Genomic DNA, 18,699 nt, shown 5'->3' with positions numbered 1-18,699 from the left:
TATGGGCACCAGTTTAAGTACCAGCTGCTCCACTTCTTGTCCAGCTCCCTGCTTATGCAACTGTAAAAGCAGCAGAGGACGGCCCAAGTAGTGGGTCCCTGCCACCCAGGGATGCAGTTCCTGACTGTAGCCTGGCTCAGCCCAGGCCACTGAGGCCATCTGGGTAGTGAGCCAGCAGGTGGAAGATCGCTGTCTTGTCCTCTATAACTTTGCTTTTCAAATAAATAAATAAACCTTTCTTAAAAAAAAAAAAAGTTATTCGAAACACTCTTAACAAATTTAGAGGTTATGACTTAAAAATTGGTAAAAATTGCTACTTATTTTGATTGTTTCTCTGCTACTCAGTATTTCAAGATTTTGGCAAACATGTTTGTAAGTAAGAACAAAACAAAACACCAGACTAACACTGCAAGGTAACGGGTCAAGCCACTGCCTGTGATGCTGGCATCCCATATGGAGTCCAATTTATAACCCGCCTGCTCAGCTTCCGTCCCAGCCCTCTGCTAATACACGCTGGGGGAAGCAGAGGAAGGTGGGCCTTGGCACCTACATGGTAAACAGTGCATTTCCTGGTCCTGCCTTTCGCCTGGCCCGCTGGGCTGGTGGCCCTTTGGAGAGTGAACCAGCAGGTGAAGACTCCCCTCTTTCTCTAATCTGGTCTTCTGATTAAACAGCCTTTTCAAAAATGGCGGCGATTGGAGGGGGGCCTACCCAGGGTCTAATTCTGATTTTATATTAACTAACTCACACCAATTACGTGACTTTCGCGGGCTAGTCTGCTTTATTGTTTCTGATCATACCTGAAGGTTTTCTTCTGTTGTTACCCAGTGGCCTCCAACACCCAGAAGTGTGATGATGTCATGTTTATGGGGTAGTTGGGATTTCACGGCTGGTTCATCATCTTTACCATACAATCTCACTATAAGTGAATAGTCAAGAGAGAAGAAACCTTTTAAATAACCTGATAAAAATTTATTCCTCAAACATGTTGTCTTTAATTTTTTAACATAGCAATAAGGAAATATTTTTCTCAGAAAAAGGTAAGACAAAATAAATCCAGAGATTCATTAAAATTAAACTCATAAGAATTTATTGAATATTTAATTATTGATACAATAAAATTTAATTTGAATGCTAAGTAAACTAACCTAAGATATATAAGTCTGCTAACTTTAAGCATAACGATGATAGTTCAATTCAATAAGAGCTGTTTTCTGATTAAAGAAGTCACAGACTCAAGTGAGTCATATTTTGACATAATTGTTGAGATGTCCATTTGAAAAAACGTCAATTCAGTATACATTCACTGCCACTGGAAGGTTTTTCTGTTAATTTCAAATCTTGAAAACTCTGGTTAAAAGAGAAACACACGTGATGGCCACAGCTGTGCTCACAACTAAGTTAACAAGAGCACTTCCAGCTTGTAAAACCCATGCATCCAAAAATTCTTTGTTTATTTGAAAGGCAGAGTGACAGAGAAAGAGATCTTCTGTCTGAGAGTTGACTCTCCAAATGGCCACACCAGTTAGGGCTGTGACAGACTGAACCCAGAAGTCAGGAACTCCATCCAGGTCTCCCTTGTGGGGTGCTAGGAATTCAAGCACTTGGGCCATCACCGGTTGCCTTCCCAGGCACATTAACAGGAATCTGGGTCACAAGGAGACAGCCTGGTTTGGAACCAGGATTGCAAATTGTAGACAAATCCACTGCACACAACACTGACCTCAAAGTCTTTCCATTAGAAGTGCTATAAGTTGGGCCTGGTACGATGGCTCAATGGCAAAAAATCCTTATCGTGCAAATGCTGGGATCCCATATGGGCACTGGTTCATGTCCCGGCTGCTCCACATCCCAATCAGCTCCCTGCTTACAGCCTGGGATAGCAGAGGATGGCCCAAAGCCTTGGGGTCCAACACCTGCTTGGGAGCTCCAGAAGAAGCTCCTGGCTCCTAGCTCTGGATTGGCTCAGTTCCGGCCATTGTAGCCATTTGGGGAGTGAGGCAGCACATGGAATATCTTTGTCTCTCTGTTTCTTTGTAAATCTGCTTTTCCAATAAAACTAAACAAATTAACAAAAAGGCTAGAAGTCATCCTTTGACCTAGCTCCCCACTTACGTACCTGGCAAGGCAGTGAAATATGGCCACAGTGTGGGGGTCTGCCACCCAGCCCGGCCCAGCACCAGCTAGCTGTCCATGGCTATTTGGATGAATGCGGACAGAGATACTGCCTCCTTTCTCTGTTGCTATGCCTTTCAAATAAATAACTACATTTTTTTTTTAAAGTGATGGTAGTACAGCTTAACTGTTTGCAAATCAAATGTTAAACAGATACTTTTTTCTTTATTTTTGACAATCTTTACATAGTTATTTATGGCACAAAGGTTCATGGGCTACAGGAAACTGGGTAAGACTATTATTTCCACATTTTTTTTCCTGTATCTGGGGTAAAGGGAGAAGCCCCACCCAGTCTCCCACCCATATCAGGTCCCTGAACTAGAAAGTTGAAGGAAATTGAAAATAGAAAGCTTCCAGTAGAGGGCAGCACAGAGAGCTGCAATGACTGGGGAGAAGTGAGCACAACACGATGTGTAATGTCTAGGAACACAGTCTGTCTTCATTTTTAGTACATCTGATTTAAAAAGCAAAAGCATAGTCTCTTTTCCAGAGAACCAGTGATCACAATGGGAATAAAGTGAAAAATCTACAATTAAAACAGACAAAAATAAAATCTAAAAGTAAACATTTACTTTAATTAGGTACATTAATAAGCATGTCCTAACATTTTCTCTGAAATTCATTCAAATAAATATAACTACAGAGGCTACTGACTTCGCAAGGTACACACCTCCAGCATCCAGGACGATATCTACTCCCAGACCACCTGTTTCTTCCAAACAGCTTTCGGCAACATGGACTTTCCCACTAGACACGTCAATCACTCGGGCTGTGAAGGACAGGAAATGTGTCACTTGCACTGTTCCGTTTAGAGCGAGCAACAGGAACAACTTGGGGAAAAAGCAAAGCAAATAAATGTCTCTTTTCTGAAATGACAAACAGGAAGTCAAAGGGGAAAAAGTCAACGCAAATTACATTTTTCTCATTTAACTCAATGTCAGTCAGGGGTAACTGAAGGAGGCCACTGGTCCTGGCACATTCCAGAGAACAAAACCATGAGCATTTTGTGGAAGGGGGTCCAAGCCTGGGTCTGTCGGCCTCGAGGGCCGTGTCCTACAGCTGCAGGACAGAAGCTGCAAACAGCGGAGCGCATCTGTCTCATATCAGAACATACATGTTACAAGACGAACTGAAACATCAGGCAGCTCAGGAGGTTTAGATTTAATGTTTGTTCAAAGCTAAAAAATATAAAAACATATTTGTGCACAGAATTCAGCTATTAGAGGCTGCTTGATTCTGTCAATGAGGTTATTTTCCCAAATGAAGAAAAACCATAAAGGTAAGAGAAAGATACATGTTATCAAAATTAGTGACTAATTTTGAAGCTAAGTAGGGTCAGGGTTTGTTAGTACTTGGATGGGAGGCAAATTGACTTTAACTGGTTGTTTTAAAGCATTATTAATAGAACTTAATTATATAGATAAAATAAATTTTTGAATTTTAAAATCATAAGAATTTGGGGGCCACACTGTGAGTTTGTGTCCTGGCTGCCCCACTTCCGATCCATCTCCCTGCTTGTGGCCTGGGAAAGCAGTGCAAGCCCAAGACAGCCCAAGTGTTTGGGCCCTGCACCCACGTGGGAGACCTGGAAGAGGCTCCTGGCAACAGGGTTCAGCCTGATCAGTCCTGGCTACTGTGATAATCTAAAAAAGTATAAAAAAAATCATCTGAGGAATGAACCAGCAAGTGGAAGATCTTGATCTTTCTTTTTCTGTCTCTAACTCGTTCAAATAAATGAATCATTTAAAAAAAATGAATCATTAAAAAAATTACAAGGATGTAAACTGATAAATGAAGACATTTCTATTTCATTTTTGTATTTTCTTTTTTTTTTTTTTTTTTTTGAGAAGCAGAGAGGGGAGGAGAGAATGAACAGAAAGAGATGGAGAAGGTGGGAGAGAGAGAGAATACAGGCACACTTTGTTGTTTTATTCCCCAGATGATGTAGCTGAGTCAGAAACAACCCAGGTCTCCATGTGGGTGTCAGAAACACAAAAGCTTAAGCCCTCACCCGCGGCCTCCCTCCTGGAGTGTGTATCAGTAAGAAGCTGGAATCTGGAGGCAGAGATGCTCCTATTTGTGTATCCTGATAACTCCTCTCGGAGCTGTTTGGGTTAGAGCTACAGTCCGACAGCAGCCTAGAATTTGGTGGAGGGGAAGGACATGAGGGCACAAAGAGCAGGGGATTCTGGTGACACAGAGAAGGCAGAACTAGTCAATAAGAAAGTTTTCTTGTCAACAATATTTTCTCTATTTCCCTACTTTATTTTCAAATACTTCCCCTTCGTTCTTTTTCCAGTTCTTAAACTAGAGTATTTCAAAAAGTTTGTGGAGAATGGAATTAAACCATATTCATCTTAGGGCCTGGCATGATAGCCAAGTGGCCAAAATCTGTGCTTTGCATGCATAGGGATTCCATATGGGCACCAGCTTGTGTCCTGGCTGCTTCACTTCCCATCCAGCTCCCTGCTTGTAGCCTGGGAAAGCAGTTGAGGACGGCCCAAAGCCTTGGGACCCGGCACCCCATGGAAGACCCGGAAAAAGCTCTTGGTTCCTGGCTTTGGATTAGCTCAGCTCCAGCCATTGTGGCTGTTTGGGGAGTGAACCAGAGGATGAAAGATCTTTCTGTCTCTCCTCTCTGTGAATCTGACTTTCTAATAAAAATAAATAAATAAATCTTAAAAAAAATATTCATCTTGGCTATAAAATCTCTTTTAAATCAATGTGGACAAGAGTTTATTAACGGTCATAGCAGGGACTAGTGCCATGGCACATGTGGTTAATCCTTCACCGTGTGGCACTAGCAACGCTCATGGGTACTGGCTCTTGTCCCCAGGTGCTTTACTTCCCACGCAGCTCCCTGCCTGGGAAAGCAGGTGAGGATGGCCCAGGTGCTTGGGATCTTGCACTGGAGTGGGAGACCTGTAAGTCTCCATGCTTCAGATCAGCTCAGCTCAGCTCCAGCCACTGCAGCCATTTGGGGAGTGAACCAATGGACGGAAGATATTTTCTTTTTCTGTGTCTCTTCTCTCTCTAAATCTACCTTTCAATTAAAAATACATAAATCTTTATGAAAAATACAGCTCACAGAGTATGTATTGTATGGAGGAGAAGCATACACAGGGATTTCAAAACTTTGGCACCACTATTATAGTGTTTTTTTTGAGGAAAACTTGTTTATATCCATGTTACGTGAGAGGCAGAGAGAGGGTCTTCCTTCCTTCTTTTCTCTTCCTTCCTTTTTTTTTCTTTGTAAGATTTATTCATTTATTTTTATTGGAAAGTCAGACTCACAGAGAGAAGGAGAGACAGAAAGGAAAGGTCATCCATCCAATGATTCACTCCCTAAGTGGCCGCAATGACCAGAGCTAAGTTGATCCAAAGCCAGGAGCCAGGAGTTTCTTCTGGGTCTCCCACACGGGTGCAGGGTCCCAAGGCCTTGTGCTATCCTTGACTGCTTTCCCACACTACAAGCTCTAAGTTGGATGGGAAGTGGAGCAGCCGGGATACTAACTGGCACCCATACGGGATCCCAGCAGATGCAAGGTGAGGACTGAAGCCACTAGGCTACTGCGCTGGGCCCGAGTCTGATTTTCTCTCTGCTGGCCTACTGTACAAATGCCCACCACAGTCAGTATGAACCTAAGCTGAAGCCAGGAGCCCAGAATCGGCTGTGTCTTCTTTTTGCCCCAGCATTTGAGCCGTGACCTTTGCTTCCCAGAATACACGGTAGCAGACGGAATCAGAAAGGGAGGAGTGGTGACTCGGTGCAGACACGGCGCAGTGCATGTCTCCCCAGCAGTATCTGCTGCACATTCACCCCTAAACTTGTCTTCTGCTTTCACCTTCAGGAATGGTTTTGGCAGTGCTTTTGTAGTACGTTCTTTCCCACTGCTGGTTTGTCTCTGCCAGAAGCACAATGCGACAAGGGAAGTAACTTGCGTCTTAGTGTCAAACAGGGTTCCCATCCCATTTCAGTCCTTTTCCTTTTTCTGGTTGCATATCCTTAGACAAGCATGAAATTCTCTGTGATGCCAGCAAAGGGGACTTGGGGAAGTGATATTCATGTTAAGACTCAGTGAACATCACTTTTTCAGGCTGTCCTGTAGTTATATTCTTCTGCTATTCTTCTTTGCTCTTCCTGTTTTTCTGTTCCTAATCTTTCTCTTCTCCTTTTCCTTTAAAAAAAAAAGGCGGGGGAAGACGACCCTACAATGAAAGAGAAAGATCTGCTATCCGTGGGTTCGCTCCCCAAATGTTCAGATGCCAGGCTGATGGCAGAATCTCCCAAAGCGGTGGCAGGGAGCGGATGACGTGGAGCCACCTCCTGCTGCCTGCCAGGGGACAGAGGAACAAGAAGCTGGAACTGGAGGTGCAGCTGTGCCATGAACTCAGCTGCCCTGTTACGGGGTCTGGCTGGCCCCAGCGGCCTTTAACCACTCTACCACAGGCTCAGTCCTCCTGTTTTTATTTTTCTCACTTTTTGTCGGAACCCACTGGCCTCCACCTTTTCCGATTTGTACTTGACTCTATGAGTTGTCATGTTTCCTATGTATATAGACAACTGCAGAAATACATCAAAGGGAAGGAGGTGGAGAAAAATACAAAATGATGCAAAAATATGTTGATTTGGTATGTATTTAAACCAAAGAAGCATGAGGTTTTTATAAATTATTTCAAAGTTCACCTAGTTTAAATTTGAGTACCCTAGTAACAATGAGTCAAATTTAAAGATCTAGGTTTAAAGAACTTAAGAGTGCAGCACTGTGGCATAGTGTTCCATATGAGATGTCGTTATCCTGAATGGGTGTGGATTTGTGTGCAGTTACTCCAATTTTAATCCAACTGCCTGCTATTGTGCAGTGGAGGATGGTCCAAGTGCTTGGGCCCCTGTATCCATGTGGGAGGCCTGGAAGAAGCTCATAGCTCCTGCTGCCAGCTTGGGCCAACTCTACTTCTGGTGTTTTGGGAGCTGAATCAGTGGATAGAAGATCCTTCCCTTTCTCTGTAACCCTTTCAAATAAATAAATAAATCTTCAGAAAACTACTGAGCTATTAAAGTAAACTAGAGTCGGGCCCGGCAGCGTGGCCTAGCGGCTAAAGTCCTTGCCTTGAAAGCCCCGGGATCCCATATGGGCGCCGGTTCTAATCCCGGCAGCTCCGCTTCCCATCCAGCTCCCTGCTTGTGGCCTGGGAAAGCAGTTGAGGACGGCCCAATGCATTGGGACCCTGCACCTGCGTGGGAGACCTGGAAGAGGTTCCTGGTTCCCGGCATCGGATCGGCACGCATCGGCCCGTTGCGGCTCACTTGGGGAGTGAATCATCGGATGGAAGATCTTCCTCTCTGTCTCTCCTCCTCTGTGTATATCTGGCTGTAATAAAATGAATAAATCTTTAAAAAAAAAAAAAAGTAAACTAGAGTCAATATAGAACTAAGTTGCACTTATTGTTACATTTTAAACACACTTATTTGAAAGTCAGATAGACAGTAAGATAGAGAGTTTCTATCCACTGATTCCCTTCCCAAACACCTGTAAGAGCTGTGTTGAAACTAGATGCCCTAAACTCAATCCACATAGCCCACATGCTTCCCAGGGTATGTATGCATTGAGGCAACCAGAACTGGAAGTGACACAAGAACCTGAACCCAGGCACTTGGATATTGGATATGGACATGTCAAGTGGTGTCTTAACTGCTGTGCCAAACATCTGCTGCTCTTAATGTATTTTCAAATTGGGTTCACTTGAAATGTTCTGCTTTGCTTTAGCACAGCAGTCTTTCAGGAGGTTTCCGGCCCAAGTGCCAGATTTGAAGTGTGTTCTGGACAATCATTCCCTACCTACAGGAGGCCGAAGCCTTTCGAGGCACTGCTTATCTTCCAGGCTGCATGCCGTGGATATCACCTTGGCTCCTCTGTGGTGTGCCAACTGGATGGCTATTGTGCCAAATGCCTGTGTGGATTAAAAAAGACATACAGTGGGTTTATACATAGGGGGCAGAGGCCATATCAAATTTACTTTTATAGTTTTTTTTTTTTTTAAAAAGATTTACTCATTTGAAAGGCAGTGACGGAGCGAAAATGAATCTGTTACACCCACTGGTTCACTCCCCAGATGGCACAACAGCCAGGACTGGCTCACAGTGAAGCCGGGAGCAGAACTCCAATCTAATCTCCCTCATGGGTGCCAGAGGTTCAACTCCTTGGGCCAGTTTCTGTGTTCTTCCCAGGCTCTTCCCAGCATGCAGCTGAATTGGAAGTGGAGCAGCTAGGAACTAGACTGGCACTGTGACATGGGATGGTGCTGTCCAAAGTGGTGGCTTCTTTAGCTCTGCCACAATGCCAGCACCAACTACTTCATGAAGTAAAATTTTCTAGCATCACTTGAATATTGTTTAAAGCATTGTATAATATAAAAGGAGAAAAAACATAGACATGATTAGGAGGGGAAATACTGATTAGCTTTTTTCCTGAGCAGGGACTGTGGGAGAAATTACATATACCACATGCTCTCAGTCTTGCTTTAGTACCTAATTTCAAATACTTATTTACTTTAATAGAAAGGCAGATCAAGGCCTAGCAGCTAAAGTCCTCGCCTTGGGTGTGCTGGGATCCCATATGGGCGCCGGTTCTGATCCTGGTGGCTCCACTTCCCATCCAGCTCCCTGCTTGTGGCCTGGGAAAGCAGTCAAGGTCGGCCCAAGGCTTTGGGACCCTGCACCCGCGTGGGAGACCTGGAGGAGGTTCCTGGTTCCCGGCTTTGGATCAGCACAGCACCGGCCGTTGCGGCTCACTTGGGGAGTAAATCATCGGACGGAGAATCTTCCTCTCTGTCTTTCCTCCTCTCTGTATATCTGACTTTGTAATAAAAATAAATAAATCTTAAAAAAAAAAAGGAAAGGCAGATCAGATTTATGGAGAGAAGAAGGAGCAGAAAGGTCTTCCATCTGCTGGTTCACCCAAGTAGCTGTAATGGCCGGAGTGGAGTTGATTTGAAGCCAAGAACCAGGAGCCTCTTGCAGGTCTCCCATGTAGGTGCAGGGTCCCAAGGCTTTGAGCCATCCTCTGTTGCTTTCCTGGCCACAAGCAGGGAGCTGGAAGGGAAGTGTATCAGGCGGGACTTGAACCTATATGGGATCCCAGTGCTTGCAAGGTGAGGATTTAACCACTGAGCCACTACACTGGGCCCTACTATCTACAATCAAGGATGGAGGAAACAGCCTTGTGGGCCCGGTGCGACAGCATAGTGGTTAAGGTCCTCGCCTTGCACACGCTGGGATCCCATACGGGCACCGGTTCTAATCCCGGCAGCTCCACTTTCCATCCAGATCCCTGCTTGTGGCCTGGGAAAGCAGTCGAGGACGGTCCAAAGCCTTGGGACCCTGCACCCTCATGGGGGACCCGGAAGAGCTCTTGGCTCCTGGCTTCAGATTGGCTCAGCTCCAGCCGTTGCGGTCACTTGGGGAGTGAACCATTGGATGGAAAATCTCTCTGTCTCTCCTCCTCTCTGTATATGCACCTTTTCAATAAAAGTACATAAATCTTTAAAAAAAAAGAAAAAAAAAAGAAGAAGAAACAGCTTTGTAAGACCAAAACTGCTGGCCTGACGAGCTAATTACAATCTACTTATGGGAGTTCAGCCAGTGCTCTGTAAAGAGCAAAACACTTTAAAAACCTCCTTCCTTTGGGCCTGGCTGGTGGCCAGGCTGAAGCTGGAAGCCGGAAGCAGACCTGGATCCCTCAAATCGGTGGTAGAGAATCAACCATTCAAGCATCACCTGCTGTCTTTCGGGGTACACATTAGCAGGCAGCCGATTTGGGAATGCAGCCATGACCAAAACCCAGGTACTCGTACACGAGACATGGGCACGTTAATCACTAGGCCAATAGCTGCCCTGAGATGTGTATTCATTCGGTATTGTCTTTTTTCAATGATACAGGTAACATGTTTACACCAGCTCATTTCAAACTGTGTGTGAATCTATCAAAATACCAACACTTTATCACCGCCATGTGTGACGAATATGAAACCAAACTGGTAGAGTTCTGGGGAATAACATGAAAGGCTCCAGCTATCTCAGGCTTTGTCTAACAGGAAGAAATGGCTTGTCAGCTTTATATTGTACTTGCAGATTCCAAGTAATAGAGAAAGCTACTCACACTAACTCTGCCTTTTATCCCCTATGATAAAAGCTGCTGGTTACAACAAAGCGGGAGGTTTGCAATGAAATCAGAGATTAAGCAACTGACTGACTGACAAAGAACAGCGTTAGCAAACAGAGAGTGGCCCATTCCTAAACTCCCCACTCTTTCCGTACTCTAGGCCGTTTCTTGGCAAAGCCATGAGCACCTACACTCGCTCCATCCATGACCAGCACTGATTTTCCTGGAGAGAGGTGAGAAAGGTAGTGCAGAGCTGTGTAGGCTCGTACTCCATCCCGGACGGTCCCAGCTGCTTCCGCCCACGAGACCTTTTCTGGCTTATGAACTGTCACAAAGAACAAGAGAAAACAACTCGTCAGCAAGCTACACTAAATTTGCCACCTAGATCCTAGATCTATTTCCCTCTATGAACCTGGTCCAATCCCCTACTCCTATCATTTCTCACCTATAGTTCATTTCTCTTGTCATTTTTGCCCACACACAATCCATTCTCCAAACAGCAGCTGTGTAGGGAAGTTTTAAAACCTTTTATTGTGAAATAAAACTCATGCTGAAAAGTCAATGAAATATACAGTACAACCAAATGAGTAAATACAAAGGCAATGCATCCAAGTAGCAGCTTAGTGGAAAGTGAACACAGCCAGCGCAGCAGGAGCCTCGCTGTCCCCACCAAACACTGCTGGCCATTCCAGCTCAGTTTGCTTGCCATTCTAGCTTATCCCTAAACTATGCATTTCTGGACAGTTTCATTTCATTTTGCCTGGTTTTGAATTTTGTTTAGATGGAATCCTGCCACATGCATTCTTTTCTACCTTGCTTCTTGCACTCCATGTAATAGGAAGGCATATGGCCTAACAAGCAAATGCCCAAATCCGAACAGGGGAATCTGGGTTCAATTCCCCACTCTAGTTTCTGATTTAAATCTCCTGCTAAGGTGCATCTTGTGTACTTGCTGAGGCAGCAGGTGGTGACCCAAGTAAGTCCCTGCCATCCCCATGGGAGATGTGAATTGAGTTTCTGACTCTTGGTTGTGGACAGTTTTAATACCATAATTAGCTTTTAGGGAGTTAAATAGCAGATAAAAGATCTCTCTCTTTGCCTCTCCTTTTTTCTCTGTAACTCTTTCAAATAAAAAAAAAACTTGAAAAAAATTGACAGGTAGAATATTCCATATCTTAAATACTTGTGACTAGACATGCTTTGGATTTTGAATTTTCTGCATGGCTGGAATATTTGTATATACATAATGAGTTAAAAATTATTTTGGGGATGGGGGCCAGGTCTAACATGATCTGATCCAAAGCCAGGATCCATGTGTCTCTTCCAGGTCTCCCATGTGGGTGCAGGGTCCCAAGGCTTTGGCCATCCACTGCTGCATTCCCAGGCTACAAGCAGGGAGCTGGATGGGAAGTGACAGAGCTGGGACATGAATTGGTGCCCATATGGGATGCTGCCACTTGCAGGTGGACGATAAGGCAGTTGAGGCATGACACTGGTCCCACATTTTGGATTTTCTGATTAGGGATGTTAAACATATTTAGTTTTTGTTTTCTTTTTTATATTGTCCACATGATTGAGAGGGATATACACCCATGTGGGCCTCAGAATGGGGAGTGTCAGGTATGGAAGAAGATGGGTGGGCAAATGCTTCATTTTTTTCCTTTTGTGTCCCCAGGGGAGGAAAAGGAAGGGGCCGCTCCTTGCTGCCCAACTACATCAACACCTGGGAATGGGGAATGGTCACTTGATGTTATCTTAGAGACCCCGATATGGGGAAGAATGTTCCGAAGGTGTCACTTGAGTGGCTTTGATAGTTCTGAGAAATTGTTGGTTTTTATTTCTCTAGGGCTGAGAAAATCTTTCCAAGTCTATTGGCTGACGAAAAGCTGCAATTAAAAATTTATGATTTCTCTTTAATATTGTTACCAGCAAAGCTGGATGGGTTCTTTCCTCGGCTTAGCATAGAAATAAAAAGCTGGGAGTCAGTTGCAGACAGAGAAGTTTTATTTGCAAAGTGACCAGATGAATAGGAAAAGAAAGCAGAAAGCGCCCCCTGGAGGGAATCGGGGATGGGGTGCCTCTTTAAAGGAGAAGAGAGACCAAGGTTTTAGCTCTTGGGTCTTTAGGTAAGAATCTGAGAGGAAGCTGCTCCCTATTGGTGGACTCTTAACCAATTAGGGAATGGCTGGGCAATTCCCATAGCTGAGACTTTACTGGACCCAGACAGTCTTAAATAATTTTGTAATATTTATTTATTTATTTGAGTTAATGTTATAGAATGAGATGAGGGAGGGAAAGAGAGAGAACACGAGAGAGAGAGAGAGAGAGAGAGAACGAGAGAGAGGCTATTTGCTGGTTAACTTCCCAGATGTTGGCAAGGCCAGGCTGAAGGCAGGAGCCAGGTATTTCCTCCAGGCCTCACCAAGGGTCGTGGGGCCGAAGCACTTGAGCCATCTTCTGCTGCCTTTTCCAGGCCATTAACAATGAACAGCCAGGACTCAAACTGGTACACATATGGGATGTCAGAGCCGCAAGTGGAGGCTTTACCCACTAGGGCACAATGGCAGTTCTTTTTTTTCAACATTTTTAATGGTGTTTTTGAAAACACAAGTGTCCAAATTGATTTTTTAAAAACACAAATGAAATCCTAATGTGTTTTGGTTTAAACCTTATCTACTGTACTTCAAACGAAATGGAAACTTTTTTTTAAAGATTTATTTATTTTTATTACAAAGTCAGATATACAGAGAGGAGGAGAGACAGAGAGGAAGATCTTCCATCCGATGATTCACTCCCCAAGTGACCGCAATGGCCAGTGCTGTGCCGATCTGAAGCCGGGAACCAGGAACCTCTTCCGGATCTCCCACGCGGGTGCAGGGTCCCAAAGCCTTGGGCCGTCCTCGACTGCTTTCCCAGGCCACAAGCAGGGAGCTAGATGGTAGGTGGAGCTGCCGGGATTAGAACTGGCGCCCATATGGGATCCCAGCGCATTCAAGGCGAGGACTTTCACTGCTAGGCCACGTTGCCGGGCCCAGAAATGGAAACTTCTAATGTAGTTTCAAAAAACGTCCACAGGATTTTACCATTAAGCTCTTCCTTAAAGTTTACAACTTCTGATTCAGGAGACTATGTGCCAAACTTGCAAAATAAAATAAAATTGCATGTATGTTTGATAGGATGGCTTAAGAAACAGAAGTAAGGGCTTGGCGCAGTGGCCTAGTGGCTAAAAGTCCTCGCCTTGAACACACCGGGATCCCATACGGGCACCAGCTCTAATCTTGCAGCCCCGCTTCCCATCCAGCTCCCTGCTTGTGGCCTGGGAAAGCAGCAGAGGATGGCTCAAAGCCTTGGGACCCTGCACACATGTGGGAGGCCCAGAAGAGGCTCCTGGCTCTTGGCTTTGGATCGGTGCAGCACTGGCCACTGTGGTCACTTGGGGAGGGAATCATCGGACGGAAGCTCTTCCTTTCTGTATATCTGCCTTTCCAATAAAAAATAAATCTCAAAAAAAAAAAAAAGAAAAAAAAGAAATAGAAGTAAAAAGAAGTTAGAAGAATTACTCAGCTTTAAAACCCTATCACTCACGTTGAATAACAGGATAACAGCACATCTGGGCAACTGTTTACAAACCAGCTTTTTGGTTTGGTGAAAGAAGAGAAGCATTGAGCTGAAGCTGAAGATGAGTGAGAATGAAAGAAACTGAAAGGCACGGAGTTACAGAGAGAAGAAGAGAAACACAGGTAGATGTGCCATGCCCTGGTTCACTTCCCAAGGGGCTGCTACAGCCAAGGCCAGGTAAGACTGAAACCAGTAGCCAGGAGTTCCATTTGGGCCTCCCCCATGGGTGCAGGGCCCAAGAACTTGGACCATCCTCCACTGCTTTCCCAAGTACTTCAGCAGGGATCTGGATTAGAAGAGGGGCAACTGCAATGTGCAGCCATGCCACTCTGAATGTGCCCGACCTTATCTGACCTGGGAACTAAGCAGGGTCACACCTGGTTAGTGTTTGGATGGAGAAGTGGAGCAGCCAGCCCATTTGTGATGGTGGTTTCCCAGGTAGGAGCTTTATTCCATATGCCACAATCCCAGCTTCTAAGTTTTACACTTTTTAACATTTTGCTATATTTACTTTATATGTAGATACATACATATGCTATTTTTTCTTGAAAACTAGGACATTAATGTTCTAAACTGTGGGGTTCATGACAAATGTCCATGTAAGTGAGGACAGAAGGGTATATCGTCATGCAGGTGCAGTGAAGATATTTATAATTATATATAAAATACTATGATACATAACAGGTTCTCTATTAACTTGAACATATAAGAGAAAACAAGTGATATTTGTGTTTCTGTGTGTGCGTGTTTCGCCTGGCAGAACGATTGCTAGTTTCACTCATTTTGTTGCACATGTCAGAATCTCATTCTTTTCTTATGGCGGAGTAATATTGCTACATATGTATATACCATGTTTTATTTATCCAGTCATCAGCGAATGAGCATCAAGGTTTATTTCACCTCTCTGGTTCTGGTAGCTGGGCTGCTATATCTCACAATGCTGGTCTCCATATGTATATATGCAAGTGGGACAGTTCCATCATACAGTAGATTCACCTTTAGCTTTTTAAGGAAGTTTGTTTTTCAAATAAACACTGCTTTCCTTCATGAGGAATGTTTGTAATTATTTTATCTAAATATTTTCATAGGTCTCAAGTAAGTGAACCAAAGAATTGAACTGTGCCTGTCAAATAAGTAAATCGAGCCTTAAAGATAAACAACTAAACAACCTGGGGGGTGGTACTCAGCATGATAGCTCAATGACTAAATCCTCACAAGCGTCAGGATCCTATATGGGCAATGGTTTATATCCCAGCTGTTCCACTTCCCCTCCAGCTACCTGCTTACAGCCTGGGAAAGCAGCAGAGGATGGTCCAAAGCTTTAGGATTCTGCACCATGTGGGAGACCCAGAAGAAGCTCCTGGCTCCTGGCTTTGTAGCTGTAGATCTCTGGTAGTTGTGGCCATCCGGCTAGTAAACTAGAAGATGGAAGATCTTTCACTCTGTCTTTTCTTCTCTCCATAAATCTCATTTGCCTTTCCAATAGAAATAAATGTCAGAAAAAAAAATCTGGGAAAATGTTTAATGATCTATTTCAAGAACACAAAAGAATATATTATGATCTATTGATATGGTCTGAATAATAAAGTGAATTCCATTGCAATAAATATGCACTAGGGGCTCTTCTTGTGCGAAGGTGCATAAAGCCACCTCCTGCAATGCCACCATGCCACATGGGTGTCGCAGTTGCTCCAAATCCACTCAGATCCCCTGACGGCCTGGGAAAGGAGAAGAAAATGGTCCAAGTGTTTGGGCCCCTGCTCCTACAAAGCAGATCCAGAAGAAGCTCCTGACTCCTCCCTGGCCCAGCAGTGGTCAGGCTCTTCTCAGGACTCTGCTGTGGTCGTTTGGAGAGTGAACCATCAGGCTGAAGATCTTTCTCTCCCTCCCTCCCACTCTCTCTGTGTGCGCTGCCTTTCAAATCATTTAAATAAATCTTTTTTACATCAAGACTGAAAAACAGAGTTACAGAGTGTTAGTTAAACTGGCACCCATATGGGATGTTGGCACCGCAGGCAGCAGCTTTACCCATGGTGCCACAGCAATGACCCCAAAAAAATAAATCTAAAAAAATTTAAAAATTTAAAATTTAAAAATTTAAAAAAAAAAGAAGAAAGAAAAAAAAAAACAAAAAGAAAAAGAAATATGTAGTAGCAGTATTGGCGGAGTCCCTGTGTGCTATCTCTTGCCACATCCTCCGCCATCCTGGCCTACAAACCTTACCTCCACTCAACTTGCCCTCTTTTATTTCCCCTTGTATCCTTATATAACACATGCTTAGTTTTCTAAGTCTTTGAAGTTTACATGTAAAGGCATTCAGCTACACACAGATTTTGCTATTCCTGTTCATTCATGTGAACACGTCTGGCCCTTGTTTATGTGCTTTCCTTGCTGAGTCTCTTCACTCTCATCCCGTCTCCCGGTGACGGACATCGGTGCTGTCCCCAGTCCACCATTACCAACTGGGCACGTCTCCTGTGCACATCTCCTCGGGACACGGATATGACTGCAATTCTCGGCTGCGAGTACACAGACCACCACCTTTGTTAGATAACGCTAAATTATTGTCTAAGCATATTTCATCTGCTGGTTCACTCCTCAAGTGACCACAACAGCCAGATCTGAAGCCATATGCCAGGAGCTTCTTCTGGGTCCCCATTTAGGCGCAGGGTCCCAAGGCTTTGGGCCATCCTCTGCTGCTTTCCCAGGTCACAAGCAGGGGGCTGGATGGGAAGTGGGGCTGCCGGGATATGAACTGGTGCCCACGTGGGATCTCAGTGCTTGCAATGTGAGGATTTAGCCATTGAGCCATCGCACCAGGTCCTCTCACTTGTTTCAATTTGCTCTTCCCTGATTACTTAAGAGACACTATAATCTTGTATTTTACTTTTTGATTGCTTTCCCAGTTGCATTCGTAGGAAAGGAGATTGGAAGTGGACCATCTGGGATTTGATCCAGTGCCTGTAGATGCCAGTGCTACAGGAGGTGACATCACCAGCTACAGCACAGTGCCAGCCTCATATTTTAAATTTAAATATTTGAAGAATTGGAACTCTAAATATTTTAGTTAAATTAAGCATTAATCAAAAGATGCTAGCAATAAAAAAACCAAAGAATGGGAGCTGGCACTGTGGCACATTTGGTAAAGCTGCTGCCCGTGACTCAGTTACCCCACAGCGATGCCAATTCATGTCCCACCTGCTTGACTTTCAATGCAGCTCCTTTTTTTTTTTTTTTAAAGATTTTATTATTATTGGAAAGCCGGATATACACAGAGGAGGAGAGACAGAGAGGAAGATCTTCCATCTGATGATTCACTCCCCAAGTGAGCCGCAACGGGCCGGTGCGCGCCGATCCGAAGCCGGGAACCTGGAACCTCTTCCGGGTCTCCCACGCGGGTACAGGGTCCCAATGCATTGGGCCGTCCTCAACTGCCTTCCCAGGCCACAAGCAGGGAGCTGGATGGGAAGTGGAGCAGCCGGGATTAGAACCGGCGCCCATATGGGATCCCGGGGCTTTCAAGGCGAGGACTTTAGCCGCTAGGCCACGCTGCCAGGCCCCAATGCAGCTCCTTGATAATGTGCCTGGAGAAGCTGCAGAAGACACAGCAAGTGCTTAAGTCCCTGTAACAACAGGGAGACGCGGATGAAGCTCACGGCTACTGACTTCAGTTTGCCCCAGCCCTGGCTATTGCATTCATGTGGGAAGTGACTCAGTAGAAGGAAGACACCTTTCTCCTCCTCTGTCTTTCAAATAAATAAAACAAATCTTAAAATGTTAATCCCTCAAAGAATGTGTTCTTAATTCCCTGCTTGGACTGTACATATATTGTTTAGATTCTGTATAGTTTCTTGTTTAACCAACAGTAAGAAGTTTAGAAATGCTTGCTGCTCCACTTCCAATCCAGCTCCTTGCTGATGGCCTGGGAAAGCCGTGAAGAATGGTCCAAGGCCGTGGGGCTCAGTGTACATATGGGAAACCCACATGATGTTCCTGGCTCTTGGTTTTAGCCTAGTTTTGTCCCAGAAGTTGCAACCATTAGGCAGTGAACCAGTGGATGGAAGAGCTCTCTTTCTGTCTCTTTCTTTCTCTACTTCAAAAAAAATAAGAGAAATATGTTTAAAAATTGGAAAACTGTAATTATGGATATAATTTCTGAGCCAGGACAGAAACCATTTTTCAAAGCTTTTACCATAAGCAGTGTTAGTAAAGCTTAAAGGTTAATATTTTGATTGCATAGAAAATTTATGATTAACAATATGGACATAATGGCATTGCCCACTTTCCTATCCCCCTGAACCTTTTTTTTCTTTTTTTCTTTTTTTTTTCTTCTTTTTCCTTTAACTGTAATTAACTATGTAAAGATTGTCAACAACAATACAATAAAAAGAAAAAAATTAAAAAAAAAAAAAGAAAATTTATGATTAATAATTATAAGCAAAATAATAATTATAAGAATATGCGTCGTAAGTACACTATTTACGATATAATCTAGGATATTAAAATCTTATTAACACCACAGATCAGTGAAATCATAGGTATATGAGCTTCAAAAAACAGAATTGCTACATACCCAAGTAATGTTCATGCACTCTAACTACTTCACAAACTCCAGGGTCTTCAGAATCCAGGGGCAAAATTCCTAAAAATTAGAACAAAGAATTTAAGGGAAATAAGACAGAGATGATTTGAGTGTTTGTGAGCAGCCAGAAAGCTAGTGTAAATTCTGTTCACTGGAATTAAG

General features: G+C 44.0%; 1 protein-coding gene across 2 annotated transcripts in view; it reads right to left on the bottom strand.

The window, feature by feature from the left end:
• Window positions 1-18,699, bottom strand: part of CRYZL1 (crystallin zeta like 1) — a 46,012-nt gene that overhangs the window by 5,641 nt on the left and 21,672 nt on the right. For both annotated transcript variants that reach the window (XM_058661692.1, XM_058661691.1), the window contains 5 exons: window positions 18,529-18,597; window positions 10,529-10,662; window positions 8,016-8,127; window positions 2,846-2,944; window positions 801-919 (listed from right to left, as the gene is read on the bottom strand). In XM_058661692.1, coding sequence (XP_058517675.1) covers window positions 801-919; window positions 2,846-2,944; window positions 8,016-8,127; window positions 10,529-10,662; window positions 18,529-18,597 — 533 coding nt within the window. The remainder of the gene's footprint in view (window positions 1-800; window positions 920-2,845; window positions 2,945-8,015; window positions 8,128-10,528; window positions 10,663-18,528; window positions 18,598-18,699) is intronic.

The sequence above is a fragment of the Ochotona princeps genome, chromosome 3 (genome assembly GCF_030435755.1).
Source record: "Ochotona princeps isolate mOchPri1 chromosome 3, mOchPri1.hap1, whole genome shotgun sequence".
In the NCBI taxonomy this organism is placed as follows: Eukaryota; Metazoa; Chordata; class Mammalia; order Lagomorpha; family Ochotonidae; genus Ochotona; species Ochotona princeps.
The sequence above is the reverse complement of the archived record's forward strand: the minus strand, read 5'-3'. Positions and strand labels throughout refer to the sequence as shown.